General features: G+C 52.4%; 7 protein-coding genes across 7 annotated transcripts; 5 read left to right on the top strand and 2 right to left on the bottom strand.

The window, feature by feature from the left end:
- Positions 1-1,483: 1,483 nt before the first annotated feature.
- J4E79_007675 (uncharacterized protein) lies at positions 1,484-2,476 on the bottom strand (the record flags this gene model as incomplete). Its single annotated transcript, XM_049356538.1, has 4 exons — positions 1,484-1,671; positions 1,722-1,800; positions 1,852-2,298; positions 2,354-2,476. 4 exons carry the CDS (start codon positions 2,474-2,476, stop codon positions 1,484-1,486), a joined length of 837 nt encoding a protein of 278 aa, XP_049208885.1.
- A 2,669-nt stretch (positions 2,477-5,145) lies between these two features.
- J4E79_007674 (uncharacterized protein) lies at positions 5,146-5,907 on the top strand (the record flags this gene model as incomplete). The annotated part of the gene is made up of 1 exon (XM_049356537.1): positions 5,146-5,907. One exon carries the CDS (start codon positions 5,146-5,148, stop codon positions 5,905-5,907), a length of 762 nt encoding a protein of 253 aa, XP_049208884.1.
- A 4,562-nt stretch (positions 5,908-10,469) lies between these two features.
- Positions 10,470-13,711, top strand: J4E79_007673 (uncharacterized protein; the record flags this gene model as incomplete). The annotated part of the gene is made up of 2 exons (XM_049356536.1): positions 10,470-12,381; positions 12,432-13,711. 2 exons carry the CDS (start codon positions 10,470-10,472, stop codon positions 13,709-13,711), a joined length of 3,192 nt encoding a protein of 1,063 aa, XP_049208883.1.
- Positions 13,712-14,067: 356 nt separating this feature from the next.
- On the top strand, positions 14,068-15,794 carry J4E79_007672 (uncharacterized protein; the record flags this gene model as incomplete). Its single annotated transcript, XM_049356535.1, has 3 exons — positions 14,068-14,992; positions 15,050-15,481; positions 15,568-15,794. 3 exons carry the CDS (start codon positions 14,068-14,070, stop codon positions 15,792-15,794), a joined length of 1,584 nt encoding a protein of 527 aa, XP_049208882.1.
- Positions 15,795-16,217: 423 nt separating this feature from the next.
- Positions 16,218-16,541, bottom strand: J4E79_007671 (uncharacterized protein; the record flags this gene model as incomplete). Its single annotated transcript, XM_049356534.1, has 2 exons — positions 16,218-16,263; positions 16,423-16,541. 2 exons carry the CDS (start codon positions 16,539-16,541, stop codon positions 16,218-16,220), a joined length of 165 nt encoding a protein of 54 aa, XP_049208881.1.
- Positions 16,542-17,244: 703 nt separating this feature from the next.
- J4E79_007670 (uncharacterized protein) lies at positions 17,245-18,372 on the top strand (the record flags this gene model as incomplete). The annotated part of the gene is made up of 3 exons (XM_049356533.1): positions 17,245-17,414; positions 17,509-18,124; positions 18,181-18,372. 3 exons carry the CDS (start codon positions 17,245-17,247, stop codon positions 18,370-18,372), a joined length of 978 nt encoding a protein of 325 aa, XP_049208880.1.
- A 3,616-nt stretch (positions 18,373-21,988) lies between these two features.
- J4E79_007669 (uncharacterized protein) lies at positions 21,989-25,168 on the top strand (the record flags this gene model as incomplete). Its single annotated transcript, XM_049356532.1, has 8 exons — positions 21,989-22,578; positions 22,625-22,909; positions 22,962-23,056; positions 23,104-23,367; positions 23,420-23,522; positions 23,569-23,600; positions 23,662-24,067; positions 24,115-25,168. The coding sequence occupies 8 exons, from the start codon at positions 21,989-21,991 to the stop codon at positions 25,166-25,168; spliced, it is 2,829 nt and encodes a 942-aa protein (XP_049208879.1).
- Between the last annotated feature and the right edge of the window lie 90 nt (positions 25,169-25,258).

Genomic DNA, 25,258 nt, shown 5'->3' with positions numbered 1-25,258 from the left:
CCCATCAAACAAAGCCCTTGTGTGACCGCTCTGCAAAGTGAAGCAACACGCCCGTGGTCACGAGAAAGACCAAGACAATGATCTGCGATGCTGCCCGGGCACGCACCTACAAATGTCATCTGGTTACTGTGGTAGTAGTCGTCGAGCCTCTACCAGCCTACGTGACGAGCGCCCCGAGAGACATGATGGCATGGCAACAACCCCGATCCCGTTTCTCGACACTTTTGTTGTGATCAAAGTTCGAGGTGTTCAGGGTCCATCCTGATTTGGCTATTTCCGCGATGCCGCCTTTCTAGATGCACATTCCCGGTTCTTCGCGAAGCTGGGATAATCACTCCAAGGCTACATACAAGGCGCGGTCCCTGCCGCACGTGGAACTGCACTTGCTTCTGTTCACGGGTTGCTTCTTTATCATGACGCAATATTCCTCCTATTTTACTTCCACCTATCTCACCTATCCCACCTTCCAGGCACACACGCCCGAAACGCTGATGTGAGCCTTCTCTCACCCGCGGTTGGTACCGCCTGCCTATCCACTGGCTTGGCTGATGGAAGGTTCGATGCACGCTGCACTCCGCTTCGAAGGATAACGTCATGGCCCCCCAACGTTTTCCCCACTCCTACACTACAATTTGTAGTCCAAGACGAATGACCGGAGTGATGGCGATGCACTGCCTCCGGCTATGTCACTGCGGATGAATAATGCAACAGGTTCTGGAAGATTGGTGCCGCTTGCGCCGTCCTGGTGATTTAACCGCCAAGGCGGAGTCGTGACCTGATGGGTGGCCTGTGCGCGGCACGGATGTATGGCAGCGGACTTTCAACGCTTGTCTGGCGGACATGTGGGTAGAGAATGTGTTTTGCGAAAATGCACTTTGCTTTACTTTTATATCGTTGTTGATGAAGAAGGACATATTGCTGTTGCTGTGTGTTGTATGGGTATAGCACTGAAACATGATACATCCCGAACGCAGTCCAACATCTTCAAAAGTCTCTATGTTCTGTCACAAAAGAGTTCGTATTCTGCGAGGCATGTCCCAGCGCGCATTGCATATGTTGTCATGATATAAACAAGTGTTGAATTCTTGTCCTATACTACTTGGCTGTTGTAAAACAAGGACCACGATCAAGACATGAACGTAAACATGTATCTGGACCATAATAGGTCAAGGAAAGTAGGAAAAAAACCATGCGCTTCTAACATGAAAATGCCCTTTTGGTCTATAGCCTAATAGCCGTTTCCAGTGCAATGAATGATTCAGACAGCAGCCCCAATGCAGTTTTGCACATGAAATTGACAAAGTCGCGAAAGAATGCCAGTTTCAAAAAGCCGATCCCAGAAAAGGCTTCATGGAGCCGCCGCGTATATGCTGAGCACAAAAGCCTTCCGTGCAATGAAAAGAAAGTAATCAAGGAAAATCGTTATCGTTCGTTGCCGAGAAAATGAGGTCGGATAGCGGTCAAGATAGTGCAACGTCGATGTTTACAACTTGGGCGTGATGCTGAGCTCCTCGAAGAAATCGACAATGGTCTTACTAACGCGCTCCACAATGAACTCGACGTCGTCATCGGTGACGTTGTATGCAGGGGCGACGATGATGTGGTCGCCGCGAATGCCGTCAACCGTTCCGGAACCTGGGTACACATATACATTGTATCCATCCTTCAGCCCTGCAGAAATGGTTAGTGATGAAACAATCATCCGAAACAGATGAACTTACCAAGCTCATGTACCCTCCAGGTTACTGCGACTTCTGGATCAAAAGCTGCCTTGGTGAGCTTGTCTTGCACAAACTCAATCTGTCGTTGTTAGTAGTTGCACTACGACTACCAGGTGGTGTTCAGACTTACCCCTATGAAGAGACCCTTTCCTCGGATGTCGAACACGTTGGGATGATCGCCCAAACGAGCTTGTAGCTTCTGCATGAGCTTCTCCCCTTTGTCGCGAACATTTTCCAGAAGATTATCCTGTTGAACAATCTCTTGAACTGCGAGACCAGCAGCGCAAGCAGTCGGGAAGTTCTGGAACGTATGGCCATGGGCAAAGGCGTTGTCTCCCATCGCATCCACAATGGTTGGTCCGACCAGCATCGCGGAAAGGGCTGCATAGCCGCCTGCGATACCCTTGCCTACCAATTGGATATCTGGAACGACGTCCTCTTCTTGCCATGCATGCATATAGCCGGTGCGACCCATGCCGCACATGACCTCATCCAGAATCAAAAGTACGCCGTATTTCTTGCATACTCGCTTCATCGCTCTAAGGTAGCCGGGTAGTGCGGGGACGCAACCAAGTGCCTGTAGCCATGTGTTAGTCACCAACGAACGAAGAAACAGAGTCAAACCAACATACCGCGCCAACGACCGGCTCCATCACGAAGCCTGCTACTGTATCAGGACCGAGATCAAGGATCTTACGCTCCAACTCATCTGCGAGTCGCTCGACATATTGAGCTACTGATTCTCCCTTCTTCATATCGCGGCTAGGATTACAAGGAGATACGAACTGCGTCTTCTCAGGCAAAATCGGTAAGTAAATCTCTTTGCGGCCTTTGTGTCCACTGGTTTCGAGAGCACCAAGAGTCGCTCCGTGGTAAGAACGATCGCGAGCAATGAACCAGCTGCGTTGAGGTTGCGGATTCGGCTTCAGCTTGGAGTGATATTGGTAGGCTAGCTTTTGTGACGCCTCGTTAGCTTCAGAACCTGATATCTGTCAGCTTGGTTTCGGGCGTGAAGTTTGGATTATCTTACCAGACCCATAGAATACCACTTCTTTCAGCTTGTCATCGGTTGATTCAAGAAGAAAGTCTGCGAAATCTTCCACTACTTCGGTGTGAAAACTCATCGATGCGGCATACCCAACTCCAGACTCTTGTTGCCTCCTTACTGCCTCAAACACTCTTTCATCCCTATGACCAATGTTTGATACAGCGGCACCTCCAGATGCGTCAAAGATCTTCCAGGTCTTCTCTCCATCTACCACCGACAGCCAGTTGCCCGAAGCGCTTTCCAGAAACAACGGAGGACCTCTTGCACTGCGTTTGAGTAAAGGACTACCAAGATGATCGCGACCTCGGCGGGCTCGACGGCTGCGAGAAGTGACGAGCGCAGGAGCTGAATCCATCGATCCAAGTGAGACGCTGCTCTGAGATGCGGGACTAGAACTGCCGCTATCGTCAATCAACAAAGCTGGTGCCATTGTTGCTAGATGGATTTTGGTAACAGTAAGTAGTAGTCAGAGTTGTGTGGAGGAAGGGGAAGGATTGATATAGGAAATGGTGTGTGCAGTGTTGAATGTATTCGCACAATGCCTTGAGAGACTGGAAACGCAGGTGAATGATGGGTGACTTTATAGTCGATTGATAGTAGCGTGAGCTAACCACGATGCGTATGGTAACCCGACCGGTGAGGCGTCCTCTTGGAGTGGAGCGTTTGTGGTGTAATCAGGCTCAGGGTCACTAGAACCACACTTTGATTCTCGGCAGATCATCTTCAGCCCTGAATTCGGGCCGTTCGGGGAACTAAAATCGTGGAGACCAGTGCAAGAAACAACGCCGGCTGAGAACTGGCTCCCAGCTGGATAGATATGTACGTAGGATGCGGTGAAAGGATTCTAGGCTTATTCATTCTTGTGGAGTGTTAACGGTCAATCGCTTACTTTGGTAGCCAATCAGCGCAGACTGTGGCTGTTTTACCGGATTTTGCTTGCTATCGAGATGATAAAAGGACGGTCAGCCGGACGTGATAGGAAGACGCATCGTGTAAGACCAGGGGCCAATGTCGCCTCGATGTCAGGGCAAAAACCAGAAATACCCCTAGATAGTCATCCTTGCATATGCTGCGCGGCGTAAAATGATCCAGGAGACGGGGACGGTTGTTAGCTGGGCCAACGCGAGTCGTGCGTGCATAGCCCGTCCTTGTCGGTTGCTAAATCGCATCTCACCTTGGAAGGCTGGCACACGTATGCAATGCAGGACTGACAACGCCTCGTTTTAGCGGCTCACGAACGGCTGCGACGCATGCATCATTGCCACATGGTAGAAGTGGAGTATAGAAATACGCCGGGGTTTGGGATCGACGAGGCCACTGCGGCCGCATGCAATCCAATGCCAGGAAGATCGGATCGGGTTTTAGCCGTCCATGTTGTGTAACCGAACCTAGTGTATAGAATCCAAGAGCTCATTTTTAGTTAGTGACGGCATTGAACACGAAGGGAGGATCGCGAATTCTGTCAGAAGCAAGAAGACATGGTACCGCAGGCGTAGTATCGCGAACACCGGCGTATTATACGGGCCAGAAGCCTTGAAGGTCGGTATGTTGGTACTCGTTCGATTGCGTAGACATGGCCTGACGTGGTTTCCTGTGATGTCTAGACTGATCTTTTGTCCTGCCTGGCTCGATATGTGAACTACAGTATTGTAGACCAGGACACAAGGATGTGCTGGAGGTAACGACTCAACTCACACGCTGATGCCTACTGCAGGTGATGGCTTGGCCAACCACATCCATGCGACCCAGCCGCGTTTCATCGTACTGGCTCGATGCGAGGAATGGTATGTCGACGCTTCAATGGCCGGGCACACGCGGTCCAGCTGCCACAATCGATTGACTGCAGATGTTGGCACTAGTGCGGAGGTATGCAATGAGGTAGACAGTAAACGTAGACGCCAAGTCAGGTGCCACGATAGCGATATGGGAGGTACTTTCCCGACGGAGCGGGCTTGACGTGGTGGCGCGGGGTGATTACGGTCAGACCCCTGCGAATAGCGGCAGGCCGTTCGCTGGGTCCCAAGACGTCACCTGACGAGTCTGGAGGCCGCAAGTTGCGGTGAAAGAGAGAGTTAGCTCAGTGTTCGGAGGTGGTGCTAGAGCGCTGAAGTTGTCCGTCGGGACGAGAGCAGTTGCCCGGGCCGTGATGCGGAGCTGGAAGAAAAGCGCCGAAGCGCCGACCCGAGTCGGAAGCGCCTGCCTCTTCCATAGCCAAGCCCCGCGTTTAGCTTCCCCCACATCCTTCCAGACGTGCAGGTGGCCTTCACGACATTGCGATAATTCTATCGTACCGGAGAAGGCGAGGTAAGTGACGGCCCGAGGAACACTGGCATTGCACGCAATCTGACGCCCACATAGGACCGACCGGAAGGCACGATGAATCCACGCGTCGAAGAAGTCAGCGACTCGGACAGCGACCCGTCAGAGATGGGCATCGACGATGTACCCGCTCTGATGAACGCGAATAATATACCCAGCACGGGCAACAAGTCCATGCCGACACCAGCGCAGATGCAGGCGCTCCAATCGCAGATGCTGCAGCCGCAATCGCCCTCGATGACGACATCTACGGACCGAGAAAAGTCCAAGCACTACCAGTGTTTATACCCCATATACTTTGACAGGTTACGGACAAGGGCTGAAGGGCGTCGCGTGGGCAAGGAGCTTGCGGTGGAGAACCCTCTAGCACGGGAGATGGCCGACGCTGCTGCCGACCTGGGCCTCCGGACTGTCTTTGAGCCTGACAAGACTCACCCCAAAGACTGGGCCAATCCTGGCAGAGTGCGCGTCCTTCTCAAGCACCAAGGAAAATTGATGGACGACGATGTGAAGAACAAGCATCATCTCTACATCCTCATCGCACAGGCCCTGAAAGCCAACCCGACACAGAAGAACACACCTTTCAGATTACCCATCGCGGGCCTACCTATGCCCAAGGAGATGCCGGAGCCAGCGATACCAAAGGGCTGGAAGATGAGCAAGATCCTCCCTCTACATTCACCTGCTCTAACGGGCGGTGGTGTCAGTGAGAACTTCCTACAGGATATGATGGGGGAGATGATGGGCGGCGAGGCAGGCAGCGGCGCAAGCAGCGGGACAGAATCGAAGAAAAAGATCAAGGACAAAAAGAAGAAGTAAACCAGCATCCCGGACCATCGCCATCGATGCGTCAGCGCTTACTTCGCCTAAATTAAACGCCAATAGTCCGGCAAATGTCACACAACCTGCGCCGCAGCCATGCATGGTGGAGGCTGTCGTCACATCCTACATGTCACTCCACCGCGCGCTTAGATACCATCCCGACATGAGCGACCAACGTCTCTTGTCGTGGAACCAGCGAATCAACACCATCTACAATCATACAGCAATGCCTCTTCGCTCAGTCCTAGTCGCCTTTGCGTGGCACTAACGCCTGCATTGCTTACATCTCCTGCGCTGCTCTTACATACATCATTCGTCTAGAATTTCTTTTTCGGCCTTCTGTCGACACGCGACTTGATCTGATTCGACATTTCATCAATATGCACACCGCTGCTTCAAAAGCTGTGTGCATTCTGCACATGGAAACCTCCTTGCAGCACTATGTACCACTAGCTGCTGCATGTCCGCTATCGAATACTCCGACCGGCATGCGAAGTCCCGGTTTCCACGCCACTTGACAACAATTTTCCGCGTGATACCCTGCGTCTGATTATCTATTCTTACATAGCATGGCCACCTCACTGTACTTCCTGGTTGCGCATACGGATGTTCAAATACTACAGGATACTTGGTATACTTCTGCGTCATGTATGCATGCGGTTCAGTTCACGTGAGTGGCCCGCTACCCAGAACCGAGCCCCATTAGCTCACCGTTCAAGCTTTCAGCCTCGAAGTCAGTGACAGCCCCGCGGGCCGAGCAACGTCTCTCGGAGAACAGTTGGTCTGCATATACCCTTGCACCCACACTACTTACTTCTCACCGGTAACGCGCCTCATTCGTCCGTTTCTTTTATTTTCTATGGCCTTGCATTCTTAGTCTGCTCGCTACTCCACCAGCTGCCCACCTCGTGTTTCTCGTATGGGACGTCAGACTTGGAATTGTTGGGCCAGGGGGGTACGTTGGTCTCGAGTGGTCGTGTTTACCGAGCCTCAGCCATGCAACCACTAGGTCGGGCCACACACATAACGTACATGTATGCGAATGCGACACACGATTTTGCAAGGCATCCAACTAAGCTGCAGCTAATGAGTATGTGCTCGTCGAACTCAGCCGTCCTGTCGTATACACGGCTGAACTTTCCCGATCAGCAGCTCACCACAATTCGAATCAGGTTACGTATGGAATAGCAGGTGCGCTTTACAATGGAAAGTCTACACCGATTGGAGCTCACTCGGACACCACCAACTGTGGCAGATTCTAGTTACATGACAAGGCCCAGGCTGGTAGTGCCTGTAGGTGGTGTCTTGCGCGCATTCAGCCTACCGCGATGGAGTGCCATCATACAACCGTGGGTTGAAGGAGCCCTGCATTCCAGCCCGCTCGTCTAGCCTCTAGGTGAGCGTCTTGTGTTTGACTCGCATGTCGAGTAAATCACCTTACAAGCTATCGTTTGTAGCGCCACTCGGTGTAATTGCCCAGCTGTTGGGTACACTGCATTACACCTACTATCCAATCTAGACAACGGAAAAATTGTCAGCGTAACACAGCATGAACAGCATGCGAACAGCCTCTCCAATAGCCAAATACCAAAAGAGGCACGTGAGTGGTCCGGGAAAAATAGCCGCAGCCAGTACACATCAGCACACATGCCAACATCGGTGTAAATGGGAACATTGAACTACCTGCTTATAGTCGCCACCGAAATGTCAGAGCCAATCATGGCCGATCAGGTTTAAAACATTCATCCATACCCACTGAGGAAGGGACGCAACCACCGGCCCGCCAGGTAAATGCAAAGGTGCCGTCCGCGTCTGAGGGTGTGCTTCCGGGCTAAGCGATGTCTTCCAGCTGCCGTTCTCCGAGCAGCTTGCGCGAATCGCCGAGTCACCGTCACAGTAGCTTGTATACACCCATCGCCAATATGTCATTGCTGGATGTATATCGACGGCAAGTGACGGGAACGCAGCTACATTGGTACCTACGCTTCATGAGCCTGCGAGATTGTCTGATTCGCTTCTTTCAATTTGTGTCTAGTTGTGACTCATATCTTATCACAACGACAATTCATTCTTACTGACACTAGACAGTGACGGAATTCGTGCTGAACATCACAAGTCCCCTAGAAAGTATTTCCAGGTTGAACTATGCATTGTGCTCAAAGCTACTCACCTGCTGAGGTTTAGTGGTGTGCATGCAACAAAGTGCGCTACAGAATCTATGTTACGCTACGCCTACCAGACTCGTCATCTGGCAAGCTGAGCGAACCGCGACCTGGCTTCACGATCACGAGAGCCGGGATGATGGCACGGCGGCTGGTAAGGGCCATCGGATATACGCAGGCCGAAGATGGCTTCCGTGCTATATTAGGTAGTCTTTTAGGGAAGATTGACGGTCGAGGCCTTAAAACCTAGGACGACAAGCTGAGCTTGAAGATCGAGAAGATCACCGTTCTTAAGCAGGAGTGACGGGACTTTGAACAGTCGGGTAAAGTCTACATTACCTTGAAGCAACACACGCAACTCTTATAGCTTCGGGGAGGGCACTTCGGTCATTGGCATGCTTCAACGGGTTTTGCATATATGCTTTGCTACACTGCAACTTTCGCTAAAGATATTCATATCAGCGACACGAGAACATACGACAACTAGGTAGACATGGTACGGATAACTTTCGAAGCTTTAGCCCTTAAAAACCGACTTTAGGGAAGTAAGCATGGACCTCGACTAAAAAGCATCAGAGCGCATGTTGCATAAAGCATCGGCCGACGGTGCTCAGATCGCCTTTTAGTGCCAGGAGGTCCGCATTTCGTCCGCGTGACACAGACATGGACGTCATCCGCGAAGATTCAACTCGCGTAGCTTACGAAAGATCGTCCTTCCCGGGAACACTGCCAGCCTAAACATCGCTACCGGAGCCATCAGAACCCGGAACCGACATGAAGATGAAGGTCGGCTGGTAAGAGTCAAAGCGTATGGCGCACCAAACACCGCACGGTACTCCCTCATGCATGTATTACCAACTGTCAGAGTACTCCTCAGTACCCATCCATAGCTCCTCCCAGCATCCATCTGAACACAGAGTTTCCACTTCACTTGACCCACCAACCTCCTCGCCTCAACCCTACTTACCGCACCTTGAATCCAATGCCCAATTTCCCCGGCCTCGACATACACGTCATCGCGATAAACCGCTCTCACAAAGTCTTCTTCGCCCTTGCGGTAGTATCTGGGGAGTAAGGACTATTGATTCCATGTTGATGGAGATGTTATTTTCGAGGTTTCCGCACTCCAGTAAGACTCCGCACATGTAAGAGTTGATATGTTCAGGTAGAAATTGAGATCAGGAGCGGTAGCAATGAGCGATATGCACTACTACCTGGGTACTGACTCAGGGTGTGCGCGCTCCCATCATGGTACTGCATTGCGGTGATGAGCCACTCACAACTGCCGTCTTTTAAACGACGACGAAACGAGAGAAGTTCTTCGACGAGCTGGGGACAAGATACAAGTTCGCAGTCGAAACCCAGTTTTACATCTGACTCATGGCTCAGATGGAGAGCGATACCCAAGTGCTGGAGTCTTTCTCGCAATGAGAATAAAGTGCGCTTTTGACACAGGATAGGGCCTGGTCTTACTTAAGTCTCTTCATTTACACGGTACTTTCTTTGATGATGTGCACCGGTGAAGTCGTTCCTGCCAGCTACCTGGGCCGTGGCGCTGGGTCCACTCTCCTCGATCTTTGACCCACTTCTTGCGAAGCCCAATTTGAAGTCCAGGCCTACCTGATGGGGTTCTTCCATGTGCATAGAAGCAAACATACCTACGTTACCTGCGAACACCCGGTTCGGCTGTGGGTATCTGACATGATTCGGGCCTAATACAGAGGCAGTAAGGCTTAGCTCACGTTCACCTCGACAACCTTCTGATGACGAATGCCAATAGTGCAAGCTCTATCCCGGGCCTATAGAACACGACAGGCAAAACAGTCGCGGGCGGCTAAGAACGGAAGCGCATGAATTGTTGAGGTGTCACGGTCTAAGCCACATGGCGGCCGCATCTGGGGTTGTGTTCCTGGCACGCCTGAGCAAACAAGGACAGGGGTGCGGGGTTACCATAACAACGCCCGAAGAAACAACACCACTGCATGCGCCTCCGCCGCATCACTGCTGGGGAAAGTAACTATTACACCCTTTTTGAACACATCCATATCGCATTGTTGCCCATTGCAATCACTTCTCGAGTGTCACGAATAGCGACGGCACTTTTCTATACCCAATCTGAATTTTCGCGACGCATACACATAATGGACGGGTCCACACCACACAGTGGTTCACACTATGGACGGCCACCTGCATATGACTATGATGACGGATCCCCTCAGCAACTACAGGGAGGATCAACCATGCGTTTATTGACAAACGTGGACGAGGACCAAAGTTACGAACAGAGCTACATGCCGTGAGTATTTGTCTCACTCTTTTCCCCCATCCACTTGCGTCCCGCATACGGACCCAATCTCATTCCCCACCAGAAGATCGTCTTTCGAGGACACTTCAAACATGTCGAATGCCAACAGCAACACGGCTGAACTGGGCGAGCGCATGACCATGTCTGAGGTCGGCAAGCAGAAGGCTGCCGAGGCGGACATCCACGACTTCCTGCGCGAGGCGGGCGATGCGCTGAGTTCGACGTCGAGCGCAGCAGCAATGCCTACGCAGATGCCGCGACGGAAGACGATCAAGTCGCAGTTCGATACGACGCCCTACAAGACCGTACGGTTACAAGACCCAGACTTACCATTACTTTCTTCCCGCAGACCTCCATCGCCAGTATCGCGATCGTATCACCCCACAAATTCCTCAGTATCCGGCTTATCGCGGACGCCGTCTGTGATGGACACTGCGCCAAACATGCCGCCGCCGGGAGAAGACCCATACGTGCCATACCGACGGCCGCTGTCGCCAGATCGACCTTATTCACCCACGCGCACATCAGCCGACTACTCGCGGCCGCCAGCGTCAGTCAACTCATACGAGCCAGTCGACCTTCATGGCAGCCCACGACCAGGCAGCCCTCAGCGACCACTACCACCCCAGCCCTTGTTCACCGGCCGCAGACCGAACTCCCGCGGCTCCGAGGGCACCATGGACATGACTGATATGACTTCGATACCCATTCACGACGATGACGACCCCTTCACCGACATTGGCGACGACCGACCCGACCTGCGATCGCGCGACTCGTACATGACCGACGACACATACACGGACATCTACACCGAGATGGACGAGAAGGCAGAGCACTACGGGCCGGCTCCCGATGGCGCACAAGAACGACGTGGAGCGCGCGACGCTGTAATGACGAAGAAGGAGGTTCGCCTTATCAACGGTGAACTCATTCTAGAGTGCAAGATCCCGACCATTCTCCACAGTTTCCTTCCGCGACGAGACGACATCGAGTTCACGCACATGCGATACACGGCCGTCACATGCGATCCAGACGACTATTGCGACCGCGGATACAAACTCCGCCAGAACATCGGCAACCCGCGCGAGACCGAACTGTTCATCGCTATCACCATGTACAACGAGAACGAGATTGACTTCACCCGAACAATGCACGGTGTCATGCAAAACATCAGTCACTTCTGCTCCCGCATGAAGTCAAGAACCTGGGGAAAGGACGGATGGCAGAAGATCGTCGTATGCATCATTGCGGATGGTCGCGGAAAGGTTCACCCGAGAACACTCGACGCGATCGCTGCCATGGGATGCTTCCAGGAAGGTATCGCAAAGAACCACGTCAATCAGAAAGAGGTCACTGCCCACGTCTACGAATACACAACCCAAGTCTCGCTGGACTCAGACCTCAAGTTCAAGGGCGCTGAGAAGGGCATTGTGCCCTGCCAGATGATCTTCTGCTTGAAGGAGAAGAACTCCAAAAAGCTGAACTCTCATCGTTGGTTCTTCAACGCCTTCGGCCGCGCACTCAACCCAAACGTCTGCATTCTACTCGACGTGGGAACCAAGCCTGGACCCAAGGCTCTGTACCATCTGTGGAAGGCCTTCGACACTGACTCCTCCGTCGCTGGAGCTGCTGGAGAAATCAAGGCTGGCAAAGGCAAAGCGTGGCTTGGTCTGCTCAACCCGCTGGTCGCATCGCAGAACTTCGAATACAAGATGTCCAATATCCTTGACAAGCCATTGGAGTCAGTGTTTGGCTATATTACGGTCTTGCCAGGTGCGCTTTCGGCATACAGGTATCACGCGTTGCAGAACGATCACACCGGTCATGGTCCTCTCAGCCAGTACTTCAAGGGAGAAACGCTCCATGGTCAAGATGCAGATGTGTTTACCGCAAACATGTACTTGGCCGAAGATCGTATTCTGTGTTGGGAGCTTGTAGCCAAGCGCAGCGAACAATGGGTTCTGAAATACGTCAAGGCGGCGACTGGTGAGACCGATGTGCCAGGTAAGAGCTCACGATCGCGATATTTTGAATGACACACTAACATGCCTTAGATACTGTACCCGAGTTCATCTCTCAACGTCGTCGTTGGCTGAACGGAGCTTTCTTCGCGGCCGTCTACTCACTGCTTCATTTCAAGCAAGTCTGGGCAACCGACCATACCATCGGTCGCAAGATCCTTCTCCACATCGAATTCGTCTACCAATTCGTGCAACTTCTGTTCACGTTCTTCTCGCTTGCCAACTTCTACCTGACCTTCTACTTCGTCGCCGGCTCACTGTCAGACCCGGAACTCGATCCCTTCGGCCACAACATTGGAAAATACATCTTCTACATCCTCCGCTACACATGCACGCTACTCATCTGCATGCAATTCATCCTGTCCATGGGTAACCGACCTCAGGGTGCCAAGAAGATGTTCTTCTGGAGTATGGTCATGTATGGTGTCATCATGGCTTACACTACTTTCGCCTCTTTCTACATTGTCATTGTCCAACTGAAGGATCCGAAGGCGGAAAAGACGATCGGTGCCAACGTCTTCACCAACCTCATCATTTCGACTGCGACAACAATTGGTCTCTACTTCCTCATGTCCTTCATGTACCTGGATCCATGGCACATGTTTACGTCAAGTGCGCAATACTTTGCTCTCCTTCCATCTTACATCGCCACTCTCCAGGTTTACGCCTTCTGCAACACGCACGATATCACTTGGGGAACCAAGGGAGACAACGTAGCGAAGACCGATCTGGGTGACGCCAAAGGAAAGAAGAAGGATATTGTCGAACTTGAAATGCCATCAGAGCAACTTGATATTGACAGTGGCTACGACGAGGCGCTTCGTAACCTCCGTGACCGTGTCGAAGTTGTCGAGCCCCCGATCTCCGAGTCGCAGCAACAGGAAGACTACTATCGTGCCGTGCGTACCTACATGGTAGTCATCTGGCTCATCTCCAACGCTGTCCTCGCCATGACTGTCAGCGAAGCCTACTCGGACCGCAAGGTGACGAACAACTTCTACCTGACCTTCATTCTCTGGGCTGTCGCTGGTCTCGCATTCTTCCGCGCCATTGGCTCGACCACTTTCCTCATCATCAACTCCATCCAAGCCATCATGGAGACGAAGCTCAAGTGGGAGGACAAGATCGACGACAAGAAGAGCAACAGAACTGGTCTCGGAGGCGGTCGCAAATACGGAAGGAACAAGTGGTGGAAGTTTGGATTTGGCGGCGGCGGCGGCGTATCGTCGAGTTGGTTCTCTGGCAGCACGATTTCGAGTAAGCTTAGTAGCATGACTCCCAGTAACTGGGGTGGAAGCAGTGTTGGAAGATAGGTATACCCAGGGTAAGGAAGGGGCGGTAATGTGGTTTGTACTACGACTTCACGATGGACTGATCTTTGGCGTTCTGGATACATACTTTGGGATGATACCTGAGCTGGGCTGTTGAGCTCACTCCAGTGTAGTAAATAGCTTCTTGTGAATAATAACGATTCTCTCATATCGGCTTTGATCAGAAATAATGTTACCTTGGTGAAGATGTTGCCGCCTGTTCTGGGGTGACGCGCTGGGTCAGGAAGGCACGCTAGGGTCGTGTGTTTACATCCATCCCACTCCCGCTCCCATCCCGCCGCGCACGCAACCGGCGCAACACTCCCCACTTGCCTACCCAACGTACCGACGAGACCGAAATGGCGCCCAGAAGTAAAACCGCGAACATTTCCTTCACAGTCGACTCGGCCTCGGAAGACGAAATGACGGTCGACGAGCTCAATGCGCTTCCCACGCCCGAATCCACCAGCGACAAACCCGCGCGAAAAACGCGTGGTACTGCTGCGCAAACGAAGAAGACGGCTGCTGCGACCAAGGCGATTGCTAAGGGCAAGCCGGCGACGCGTCGGACGAGCGGTACAACCGCGGTGGCTATGAAGAAGAGCGCGGCGGCTGGCGCAAAGAAGGTAGCGGCGAAGGGCGGTCGCAAGGCACAGGCGGAAGTCGAGGAGGCCAATGCGAGCGACACGGAGGAGGTAGAAGACTTTGAAGAGCCAGAGCCGGTTGCGCAGGCCAAACCAGCTAAGAGAGGCAGGCCAGCGAAGAAGGCGCAAGAGGAGGAGATCGAAGAGCCAGCGCCCGCGCCAGCAAAGAGAGGGCGCAAAGCAGCTGCGAAAGAACCCGCTGAGAAGAAGGAGACGAAAGCGAAGCCCGCGCCAAAGTCAAGAGGAACGAAACGCGCGACCGAGCCAGAAACCGAGCCTGAGCCGATGACAATCCCCGAGACACAACAAGAGCCAGATGTAGACACAATGGACATCGAAGACTCGATCGAAATGGGCGAAGAGATACCTGAAAGCATGCCTCCACCACAATCACAACCGTCCGCACGACGAGCGCAAGCCCAGCCAAACAGCAGAGCGCGCCGAACATCAGCGTCACGGAAAAGAACAGGAAGCGTGTCAGACTCTGAACGCGACCCAGTGATGCGACGGAAAGTCGGTGACCTCACCAGGAAGCTCGATGCCATGACCGCCAAGTACGAAGCGCTCAAGGAGTCGGCTTCGACAGGCAAAGAATCCAACTTTGAGCAGCTTAAGAAGCGGACAGAGCAGATTGCCAAAGGTATGACTTTCTCCATCTACATGTCATGAGGAAGCTTGTTGCTAACACGATAGACAGACCAAGACGCCGTAATCAAATCCCTAAAAACGCAACTCACCGACCTCCAATCCCGTACCTCGACGCTCACAACCCTGAAGAAAGACCTGGCAGCGTCTACAAAGGAAACTAGTCGTCTTGCCGCCGAGAACAAGAAACTCGCCGATGCCCTCGCGACGGCGCAGAATGAGAGCAAGACGCTGTCTAGCAAGCTTGCGGCCGCCCGTTCCTCCTCACAACAGCCCGAGACAAAGAACGTGCCTGGCAGCGCGGTGAAGCAAAGGACAACAGGAGTGGTATTGCCGGGTACAGCGGAAGCAGCCAAAGAAGCGACGCTCGCGAAACAAAAAGTGGATTTGTATAGCGACTTGACGAATTTGGTTGTCCTGGGCGTGAAGAGGAGTGAGGATGAGGAGGATGTGTTTGATTGTTTGCAGACGGGGAGGAATGGGAGTAAGTCTTTTCCACACACCCTATCCCCATATACCCTTACCCTCTCTATATCTACCAAAGAACAACATACTAATGCATGCCTGCAGCTCTCCACTTCCACCTCACAGTCGCCACCTCGGGCTCCTCCTACGAGGAAACAGAGTTCATTTACCAGCCCCTGCTTAACGAACAACGAGACAGGGAGTTGTTGGACCTGTTGCCGGATTATCTGACGGAAGAGATTTGTTTCCCCAGGGCGCAGGCGGCGAAGTTTTATTGCAAGGTGGTGGATAGTATGAGTAAGAAGATTGTGCTGGAGGAGGACGGGGAGTAAGGTGGATTTGAATGGGGAAGAGGAGGACGGAGGAGGATAGGCTCGCTGTTCAGGGAGATAGCATGCGTATTCCCGCTGTCATGTCCTGGAATGGGAGGGTTACGAGGGCTTTATACCAGGTTGATTCGTATCTTTCTGCTTGTTTGTTAGAATCGCAGATACCCAGTCAAGTTCACGTTGTTTAGTCGTCTCCCATTCGCAGTGACAGCAGCTATTCTTCATGAATGTGAGGAAGGTGGATAGAGTCGTTCCAATGCTTGCTTGCTTGTTTTTTGGTACAATCGGCGCATGTATCTACACTGTCCCGTATCCTCGAGGCACACGCGCGTTTATCCGACGATATATCCGATTCCGCTACGCATGTTCTCATGCATCATTCATCACCGTTATACCCCGGAACTCGAATCGAATCGAACGTTTTGTTTATTGCTTTCCTTGGACCTTGTCGGCGGCCTTCTTGACGTACTCCCTGTGATGATTTGTTAGCCCTAGTCCTCACTTCCATTATTGTACCCAGCTCCAGCCTCTCCACCTCCGCTGTTCTCAGAGACAGACAAATGCCGCCATGTCGCTGTTGAGGTGTGGAGGTTTGCGGAGATGTAGGGGTGAAAGTGTGGTGTGTACGCACTTGACAAAGTTCTCCTCATCAGGGCTCTTCGCGTTGATCGGGGGAGTGGTAGGGTCCTCGGCCTTCTTGCCGCCCATGGAGAGCGCAGCACCGGTGAATGTCACGCCGAGGGTGGCCATCGCAAGCTGTAGCAACACGTTAGCCTACATCCTTCATATCCTCCAACCCAATCCCATTATCCCCAATTGAGCCTCTCCAGCCCCAGAGTCGCCGAGAAAGTACGGGCAGAGCATGCGCCGCACTGCAGTTGTTCGCAGCTTCCGTATCCAAACTTTTCCTCCTCTCGACATGCGGAAAAGGCAAGAACATACGACGTGCGATCCGACCTGACGGCCCATAATAGTGTACATAGCAACCATCTTTGCGGTATTCGAGGGTTTTCCGTGCCGTAAGCGGGGTGATGCGTCGTCAATGGATGGAGGGTTGAGGTAAGAGAGTCGTGGGGTGGGTGCAAGCGTTGCCGGGTGCTTGCGCGGAGCTCTCTTCGGAAGAGAAGATAGGGCTTGGCGGACGTGTGGCTGGTGCGTGGCGCAAATGGGAGGGAAAGAGCAGGGATTAGGTGGGTGGCTGGTGGCCGGGGGTTACGAAGCGATTTAGTGGGTGTGACGTCTGTATGCGGCTACCGAGGTGGTGTGAGTGAGCTTGTTGGGGCCTGTGAGGTAGGCAGTAGTGGTACCGAAGAAGCATGGGGTGGTAAGCTTATACTACCAGCGCTTGCTCGATTACCTGTTCTTGTTCTCATGCTCGTTCGCCTTTTCTCTTCAGTAGTACGACGCGCACGCAGCTGGTTATAAAGAGAAGCAATTGAGCAACACCGCGACCATGGCGAAAGACAGCAACAAGAAGATCGAAGAGGTCGATGGTGTACCTGTAGAGCGACAAGGCGCGCGACCAGACTTCTCGATTCCACCGCCGAGGAAACAGTTACCGAAGGAGCTTCAGGATACGCTGAATGATGAGGAGAAGTTGTGGGAAGTGCTTTATGATGGCGAGTATGTATACATCCTCAATCCCATCCTCACGACTGCCAGCAATGCGCCTACTCTCTCCTTCCCTCCACGACATGAATAGCTAACATAACGACAGAGGCGAAGACACAACAGACACCTCCCTCCGCTACGCCGCCTACGCCTCGCGCATCCGCACCATCATGCTCTCCGCCCACCGCTACGTAGCCTACACCTCCGACATAGGCGAATCCTTCCGCCCCATCGCACATCCCTACCTCGTAAAAGGCGCCTACGGTATCTCCTGGCTCTACCTCATGGGTGACGTCTCGCACGAAGGCTACAAAGCGTACGTTCGCAACCAGCGCATACTGCACCCTGAGAAGTACATGGACGATGCCGCAGAGAAGAGCCTGGAGAACGTCACGAGTAAAGATAGGGATATGGCGGCGACGGGCGGGAAGAGTAATGCGGCGGGTATCTTTGATAAGGTGCAGGCGGCTGCGAAGCAGGCGACGAGTACGGAGGGAGTCAAGTATGGGGATGCGGGGAGTGCGTTGACGGGTGGGCAGGTTGTTGGCGGGAGGATACCGGCGATTGAGGATTACAGGGCTGTTATGGCACAGAGAGCTGTGTTCCAGGCTGTTGCGTCAATGGGTCTGCCGGCTTTTACTATTCATAGTATAGTCAGGTACTCGGGGCGTGCGCTGAAGGATGCGAAGAATAAGACGTTGAGGACGTGGGGGCCTATTGGGGTAAGTGGTTGCGTGGAAGGACATTGGAAGGAGAGTAAGATGCTAACGAACGATAGCTTGGTCTCGCGGGTGTACCTTTCTTGCCCTACATATTCGACGAACCGGTTGAGCATGCGACGGAGTGGCTGTTTTATAATGCGTTCAAGACGTTTGGTGGGGAGAAGGCGGTTGAGGGAAGGCCGGCGACGGGGGTTAAGGAACTGAGGAAAGAAGAGACGGAGGCGAATAAGCTGAAGAAGGAGTTGTAGAGGGTTTGGGAGGTGGACACACGACATGCGTAGATATCATGATACACTTTACACTCTGTATGAATGTAAATATGGAATTCTTCTCTTCGAAACGCTTTGAATAAGACCAGATGTGATTCCATTCATGTAGACGGGTATCTTTACAATGGACCAAGATCATTCTTTCAAGAGATTCATTGCGCTGATGCTCAAGCCTTTCCTCTCTTCCCTCCTTTCTCGCAAGCCTCTGTAAACACCCTCAACAACTCAGGGAAATCGCACACATTCATCGACTCAAACGCCGGATTCTTGTCCACCTTCAATGCACTCATACGCGGACTCTTGATACCAAACGCGAATTTGGCGAGAAACCTAGGGTCATCGCGTACGCTGACTGCCTTCAGTACTTGTTGGATCTTAGCTGGGTCAGGAGGCTGAGGCGGCTCATCAGGCAGTACGGCTTGCGTATGAGTCTCGCACCACGTGCAATGCCCGCATTCCTCTGCTATGTCAGTGCTCTCTCCGAAGTAGTCTGCGAGTGACCTAGACAGGCAGCGTTTGTCGGTGATGAGGTTGATTAGGGCTTTTGTGCGTGCTAGGTTCTGTGTCTCGGTCTTCTCCATGGTTTCGTCCAGCTGCGCGACGATCTTGTCGATCTCTTCGGGTGTAGATGGTAAAGGACGTTCGAGGCGGTAAATGTTTTGCACGCCTTCTTTCTTCAGCTCAATCGCGCCACGCTCGTTCCATTCGTCCATTTTGCGCACTAGATCTGTTCGAGGGATACCAGTCGAGTTTGCCAAATCGTCCAGAGCCACGTGAGTCCATTTACTACTCTGGACTGATGCTCTGACGATAGCGGACGCGGCTGATGACCCATCATTCTTGACTAGATTCGGGTTCTTTGTGATGTACGAGTATTTCGCGTAGAGAGCCCCGGCAGAACGGAAGAGCCCAAAGTTCAACTCCATTTGCGCGTACAGAATACCAAGAACGATGGCTTTGATATCGGTCTGCTGACCCTGCGTATACAATGAGAGCTGGAAAGTATCACCTGCTTTGAGCTTCGAGCGAGCAGGAGAACATATATCCTGCATCAAGAGCTTCAATGAGCGGAGCGAAGGCCGGTCGCCGTAGGTGAAGATGTTGCGGAGATAGAAGTCTTTCGTCGAAAGGTAGAACATGCACGTACTCGGCTTTCCGTCTCGTCCAGCTCTGCCAATCTGTTGACTGTAAGACTCGATGCTGTCAGGTATGTCGAAATGAACGATGCTACGAATGTCTGGTTTGTCGATACCCATACCGAATGCGATTGTTGCGATAACAATCATGTCGGTGCTAGCCAGAAACTCGTCTTGCGTTTTCGTGCGCAATGGGGCAGGCATTCCGGCATGATAGAATTTGGCGTTGAAGCCACGCTTCTTCAGTTCTGCGGCCAGCATCTCTGTGCCCTTTTGGATCGTCACATATACGATGGTAGGACCTGGGTACTTTTTGACGTGAGCAGCAAGTTTCGACACGTAGTCGGCGTCTTTTCCGTTCGCCTCGGCAAGAAGACGTAGATTGGGACGGTACATGGTTGTCCTGAACAGGCCCTCTTTCGATATGGAGAAAGCATCCCGGATGTCTTCGGCAACCTTCGGTGTGGCTGTAGCTGTCAAACACACGACTCTCTCAACTTGTGCTTCTTTTGCGAAGCGAGCAATCTTGAGGTAATCCGGACGGAACGAGTGGCCCCATTCTGAGATACAATGCGCTTCATCTACGGCTAGCAGACGTATACCTCCGGGAATGTCTTTGAGCGACGCAATGAAACCTTCGCTGTTGAGACGTTCTGGTGCGCAGTAGATCAGATCTAGATTTCCTTTCTTGAGGTCGTCTTGCGTAGCCAGGAATTGGTCGCGAGAGATGGACGAGTTCAGCACGGCAGCCTTGATACCGCGGCGCAAGAGGGCATCGACCTGATCTTTCATCAAGGCAATGAGTGGCGCGATGACTAGAGTGACGCCGCTTTGTTCACGAGTCCGGCGACCAAGCTCTTCGTCTTGATATCTGAACGCCACAGCAGGCACCTTGGAAAGTTAGACGAGCATTTCGTTTCATAAGACAGGACTCGCCTGATAGCACAGGCTTTTTCCACCTCCAGTGGGAAATACAACAACTGCACTTCCTCCATCAAGGAGGCGGGTAATAGCTCTTTCCTGTTCGAGCCGAAAGCCATTCAGCCCGAAGCGTCCTTTCAGGATGTTGTTTGCGAGGATTCTGCTGGCCGATGGCGCATCGGTGGTGTTCTCCTCATGTCGACTCCGTTTGGTTAAAGACTCAATGTCTGCGCTGTCGTTGGCGATCTTGCGCTTTCCATCAAGCGCAACGTTTGTACTAGCAGCGAACTGCTCTTCGTCACCCGAAGACCAGCCAAACTCATCGTCGCTCATGTCAGCGTATCAAGCGACGGCTGAACACCTGTAGTAGTTCGAAATTTTGGAAATGCGACCGCGATTGGCGATTGCTGGGGAAGGTCGCGGTGTCACCAATGCGTGGCAGTCGCGACTTGACCCAAACCCAGGGTTACACGCCAAGGGATCAAAAGCGCGCTAGCACGTGATCAGACGTGTCACCACCTGCAGTGCAGCTCGCGAAGAGGGACGATAACTGACAACGCACTCTCCCAAGACCCTCAATGGTCATGCATACAGCTGGCTGCATCTCTTGATCGTGCACTGTCTGGCCAAGGCTGCGTTGCTCTGACGGCGACATCTGCTAGTGACGGCCCCATTCCTCAAGCTGAGTGAGAATCACTATCACCTACTTCACCCTCTCGGGACATCCGCCAAGGTACTCTTTGACTATTATGCACGTATGTCTGGGATTAACGACGTTGCCTTCGACTTTGGGACGGTCATCCCGGTGTGCCACGCTGAAATGCTGCGAGGCCACCTGGGTTGGCACTCGCGTGGGATGTGAGTAAATATCATTGTCTCCAAAAGAAGCAGTTGGTAGCGGAGCATTGCGCCGAAATCGAGGATCTTTCAGACCCTGAAGGATTCGCTTCCGCTATTCCAATTCCTCCCGCGTTCGAGATTGAACTAGCGGCCAGATCAAAGCTTTACACTCGCCACACTGACCAATCACTGAGAACGTTTCCTTCTCCTGTACGCTGATCCGATATCCGGTGCATCTACGTTTAGTGAGAAACTGCGGGCATCGAGAACTAGAACGGTCCGATTTTGACCCCACTTTCAGGGACATACAGCAGCTGCAATGCCGCACATTGGGTACTTCACCGGTGCTCTTTCCGGGCTCACACACCTAGGGTAAGCCGGTACGCTACCACAAACAACGCACCAACTCACCCAATTCTCATCCGAGTTATACACGCCACATTCATAGTCTGGATATCAATTGCAAAGCCACTTGAGAATACAGCGTGGTCTTGACTTCCCCAGTGGCGAGTCTGCCTTGCCCGTGCAGCTTCATCGCGACACACCTGCTGGACACCGCCCTTTCCGTCGCATTGCTACGTCCGCATCTTGCATTATGCGCTGAGACCAAGCATTTACCGATCATCATCTTTTACGCCAAACTTCAATCGCCTATCCTTCGTCTATGTCCCGTCGAGGGTTACTACGACCCATCCGAGATGCCGTCGGCCGAGCCCTCCCACAGGCGCCTGCTGGACCTAGAGGATCTGGAATTTGATGCCGCACCACTGTTCGTCATCAGAGCGGGTGAGATAGCTCTTGAATTCGAGTTTGTCTTCTGTAATGAAGCGTTTCGCAGACTCCCTCTCTGCAACTCCATCCTAGCCGAGGAAAGAGCATCACTCCTGTTCCGCTCATGGGCGCAAGCACTGGGTGAATACAAACCTCGATATGAATTCGGTGGTCATGTTTGGACCGCAGAACTGGCAGGGAGAAATGGTGGCTTCAAGCTAGTGAGAGCGACAGGATCCGACGCGCAGCAGCAAGAAGCGCCTTCCTTGGAGGAAGAAGCAGACGATGACGATCATCTCACTATGAGTCGAGCGCCAGTCTTTACACGATCAAAAGCACAGCTCATCAATGACCTCAAGCGCGATAGATCAATATCGTTGAAAAATATCCCGTACACAAACCTCCACGCCAGATGGGAAAGTATTCAGACCATGATGGAGATGAGCGATGTTGGGGTGTTTGAGTATAATGCAGAGGGAAAGCTCTTGCATGCCAATGAGGCATGGTATAGATTGAGGTAAGTACAACGACAAATGATGTTTCACGTCATTGACAACTCCCAGCTCCCAACCCAGAAACGTCAACCCTGATGAGTTCTCATTCATGGACCTTGTCTACCCCGATGACCAAGCACTGGTAATGTCCATGTGGAATAAGCTTTCGCAGGGAAAATCCGTTACGTTCGAGATGCGATGGAAGGCACGCTCAGGAACGAAAGGCGCCGCGCAATGGGTACTTTCGGCTTGTGTTCCGGTCTTCGATGATGACAAGAAATTGATCGGTATTGCCGGCAATACCGTAGACATCAACGCACAAAAGAAGTCCCAAGAGGCAGCACAAGCACAGGTGTAAGATTGATCAGCAGCATGCATGATTCAGTCATACTAAATACATCTCTAGGGAAGCACTCGAACAAGCGCGACTGGCAGAGATGAAATTCGCGCGCTTTGCCCAAGTGTCCCCTACCGCTATATACGTATACATACCTGAGAGTGGTAAGCTAGATTGCCTCATCGCAAAGTACTTGCTAATATCGATATAGGCATGAACTTCGTCAATGATCAGTTCTTCGAACTGACGGGCCATCCGCGTGGCCCAGTCAGTCAATACGACTGGTTTGACCTCATCGCTAAGGAAGATGTTGAAAAGGTCAAGAAAGGTTGGGAGAACATGCTCACGAGCGGTAAAGCCAAGGGAATACAGTTTCGTTTGAACAAAACCTGGGTCAACCAAGATGGTATTCGCTCGAATATATGGGTGCAAAGTTCAAGTTACCCAGAGCTGGACGAGAACGGCAAAGTGATAAGTAAGATGGTGACTTTCTGCATTCTTCATCACGCATATGCTAATCCCTATAGGCATTATGGGGACATTATTCGACATATCACAGTTCAAGTGGGCTGAAAGCGTTCAGCGGCGCCGCATCGACGAAGCGCTGGAAGCAAAACGACAACAAGAAAAGTATTTCACTGTGCGCTCTGCAATCGACTCTTGTTGACAAGTCCAGCTTCATTGACATGACTTCGCACGAACTCAGGAGTGAGTAACGCCTATGCACGAGCTATATGAGCCACCGCTAACGTCGTATGCCAACGTCTAGATCCACTGTCGGCAGTCATACAATGCGCCGACTCCGTTATCGCTTCGCTCCAACAACTATCCAGACGCCAAATCATAGCATCGAAAGATCCGTCCGAAACATCCAAGGCAGAAGCAGAAGTTCAGAGCTGCATTGAATCGCTGTTGATCATCGTGTCATGTTCGATGCACCAAAAACGCGTTATTGACGACGTGCTCACCCTGTCGAAACTTGATTCTAACTTGATCTTGATCACGCCAATGCGCGTGCAGCCCGCGGTGGTGGTATCGGATGCGGTGCGCATGTTCGATGTCGAGTGCAATCAGGCGGGCATTAAGCTCGCTTTCCTCATTGATGAGACTTTCAATGGCATGGATTGGACGATGCTTGACCCCTCGCGCCTCTTGCAAGTCCTCATCAATCTACTGTAAGATTCTCATCTCCATGTCGCATACCCTCCGCTAACAATACCAGAACCAACGCCATTAAATTCACCAAAGACCGCCCTCAAAAAGCCATCACCGTCACTATCGGTGGCTCCTGGACCCGTCCACCTAAGTGCTGGAACGAGATAACCTTCACCGACGATGAGAAGCCCAAGACAGACATCACCGACAAAGCTGAATGGGGCGAAGGCAAAATAGCATTCCTCTGGCTGAAGGTCAAAGACACCGGCTGTGGTATGACCACAGACGAGCAAAAGAAACTCTTCTCCCGCTTCTCACAAGCCACGCCACGCACTCATGTCAAATACGGCGGTTCAGGCCTCGGTCTCTTCATCTCCAAGTCGCTTACGAAATTGCAAGGAGGCGCCATCGGCGTCCACTCCGAGAAAGAGCAAGGCTCAACATTCGCCTTCTTCATCAGCACGCGCCTCGCGCACCCACCAGCCGACCAAGTCTCCGCTCGCGCTGTGCAAGCTCGGCCCGTCCCTCGTCGTACCATGACAGGCGAAGAAGCCATGCAATCAATTAGACTCAATGTGCTCATCGTGGAAGACAACCTCGTCAACCAAAAAGTACTTAGGAAGCAACTGCAGAAGTTCGGCTGGAACATCAGCGTAGCAGGCAACGGCCAAGAAGCGTTGGAATGGCTAAAAGACAGCGTATACTGGCGCAACGAGGAAGACAGTTCCAAGCCGGACAAGAAACACGACCTCGACATCATCCTCATGGATATAGAAATGCCCATCATGGATGGCCTTACCTGCGCCCGCCTCATCCGCGACTACGAACACCAGGGTTTGCTCGCTGCGCCACCAACGCCGGGGGTACCGTCGTCAGGTCGAGTTTGTCATAAGAAGACGTCGTCTACGTCTTCGGCGTCGCATGAGCGGCCGGATAAGCAATCGCTTCGTCTGCCTATTCTGGCTGTGAGTGCGAATGCGCGTATGGAGCAGATTGAACAGTCGCTGGCGTCGGGGATGGACGATGCGATTTCGAAACCTTTCCGCATTCCGGAGCTTTGGCCGAAGATTAGGGGGTTGGTTGGGAGGGTTGCTGATGCGGATACGAAAGTTAGGTCGTGATTTTGCTTGTGCATTGGATTGTATTGGTAGCAAGTAAACTCTTGGATATGGCGTTGGGTAGATGCATAAGCATGGATTCGGCGTTTGGTA

The sequence above is a fragment of the Alternaria viburni genome (genome assembly GCF_023758015.1).
Source record: "Alternaria viburni strain BMP 2772 chromosome Unknown scaffold_17, whole genome shotgun sequence".
NCBI classification, from domain to species: Eukaryota; Fungi; Ascomycota; class Dothideomycetes; order Pleosporales; family Pleosporaceae; genus Alternaria; species Alternaria viburni.
The sequence above is the reverse complement of the archived record's forward strand: the minus strand, read 5'-3'. Positions and strand labels throughout refer to the sequence as shown.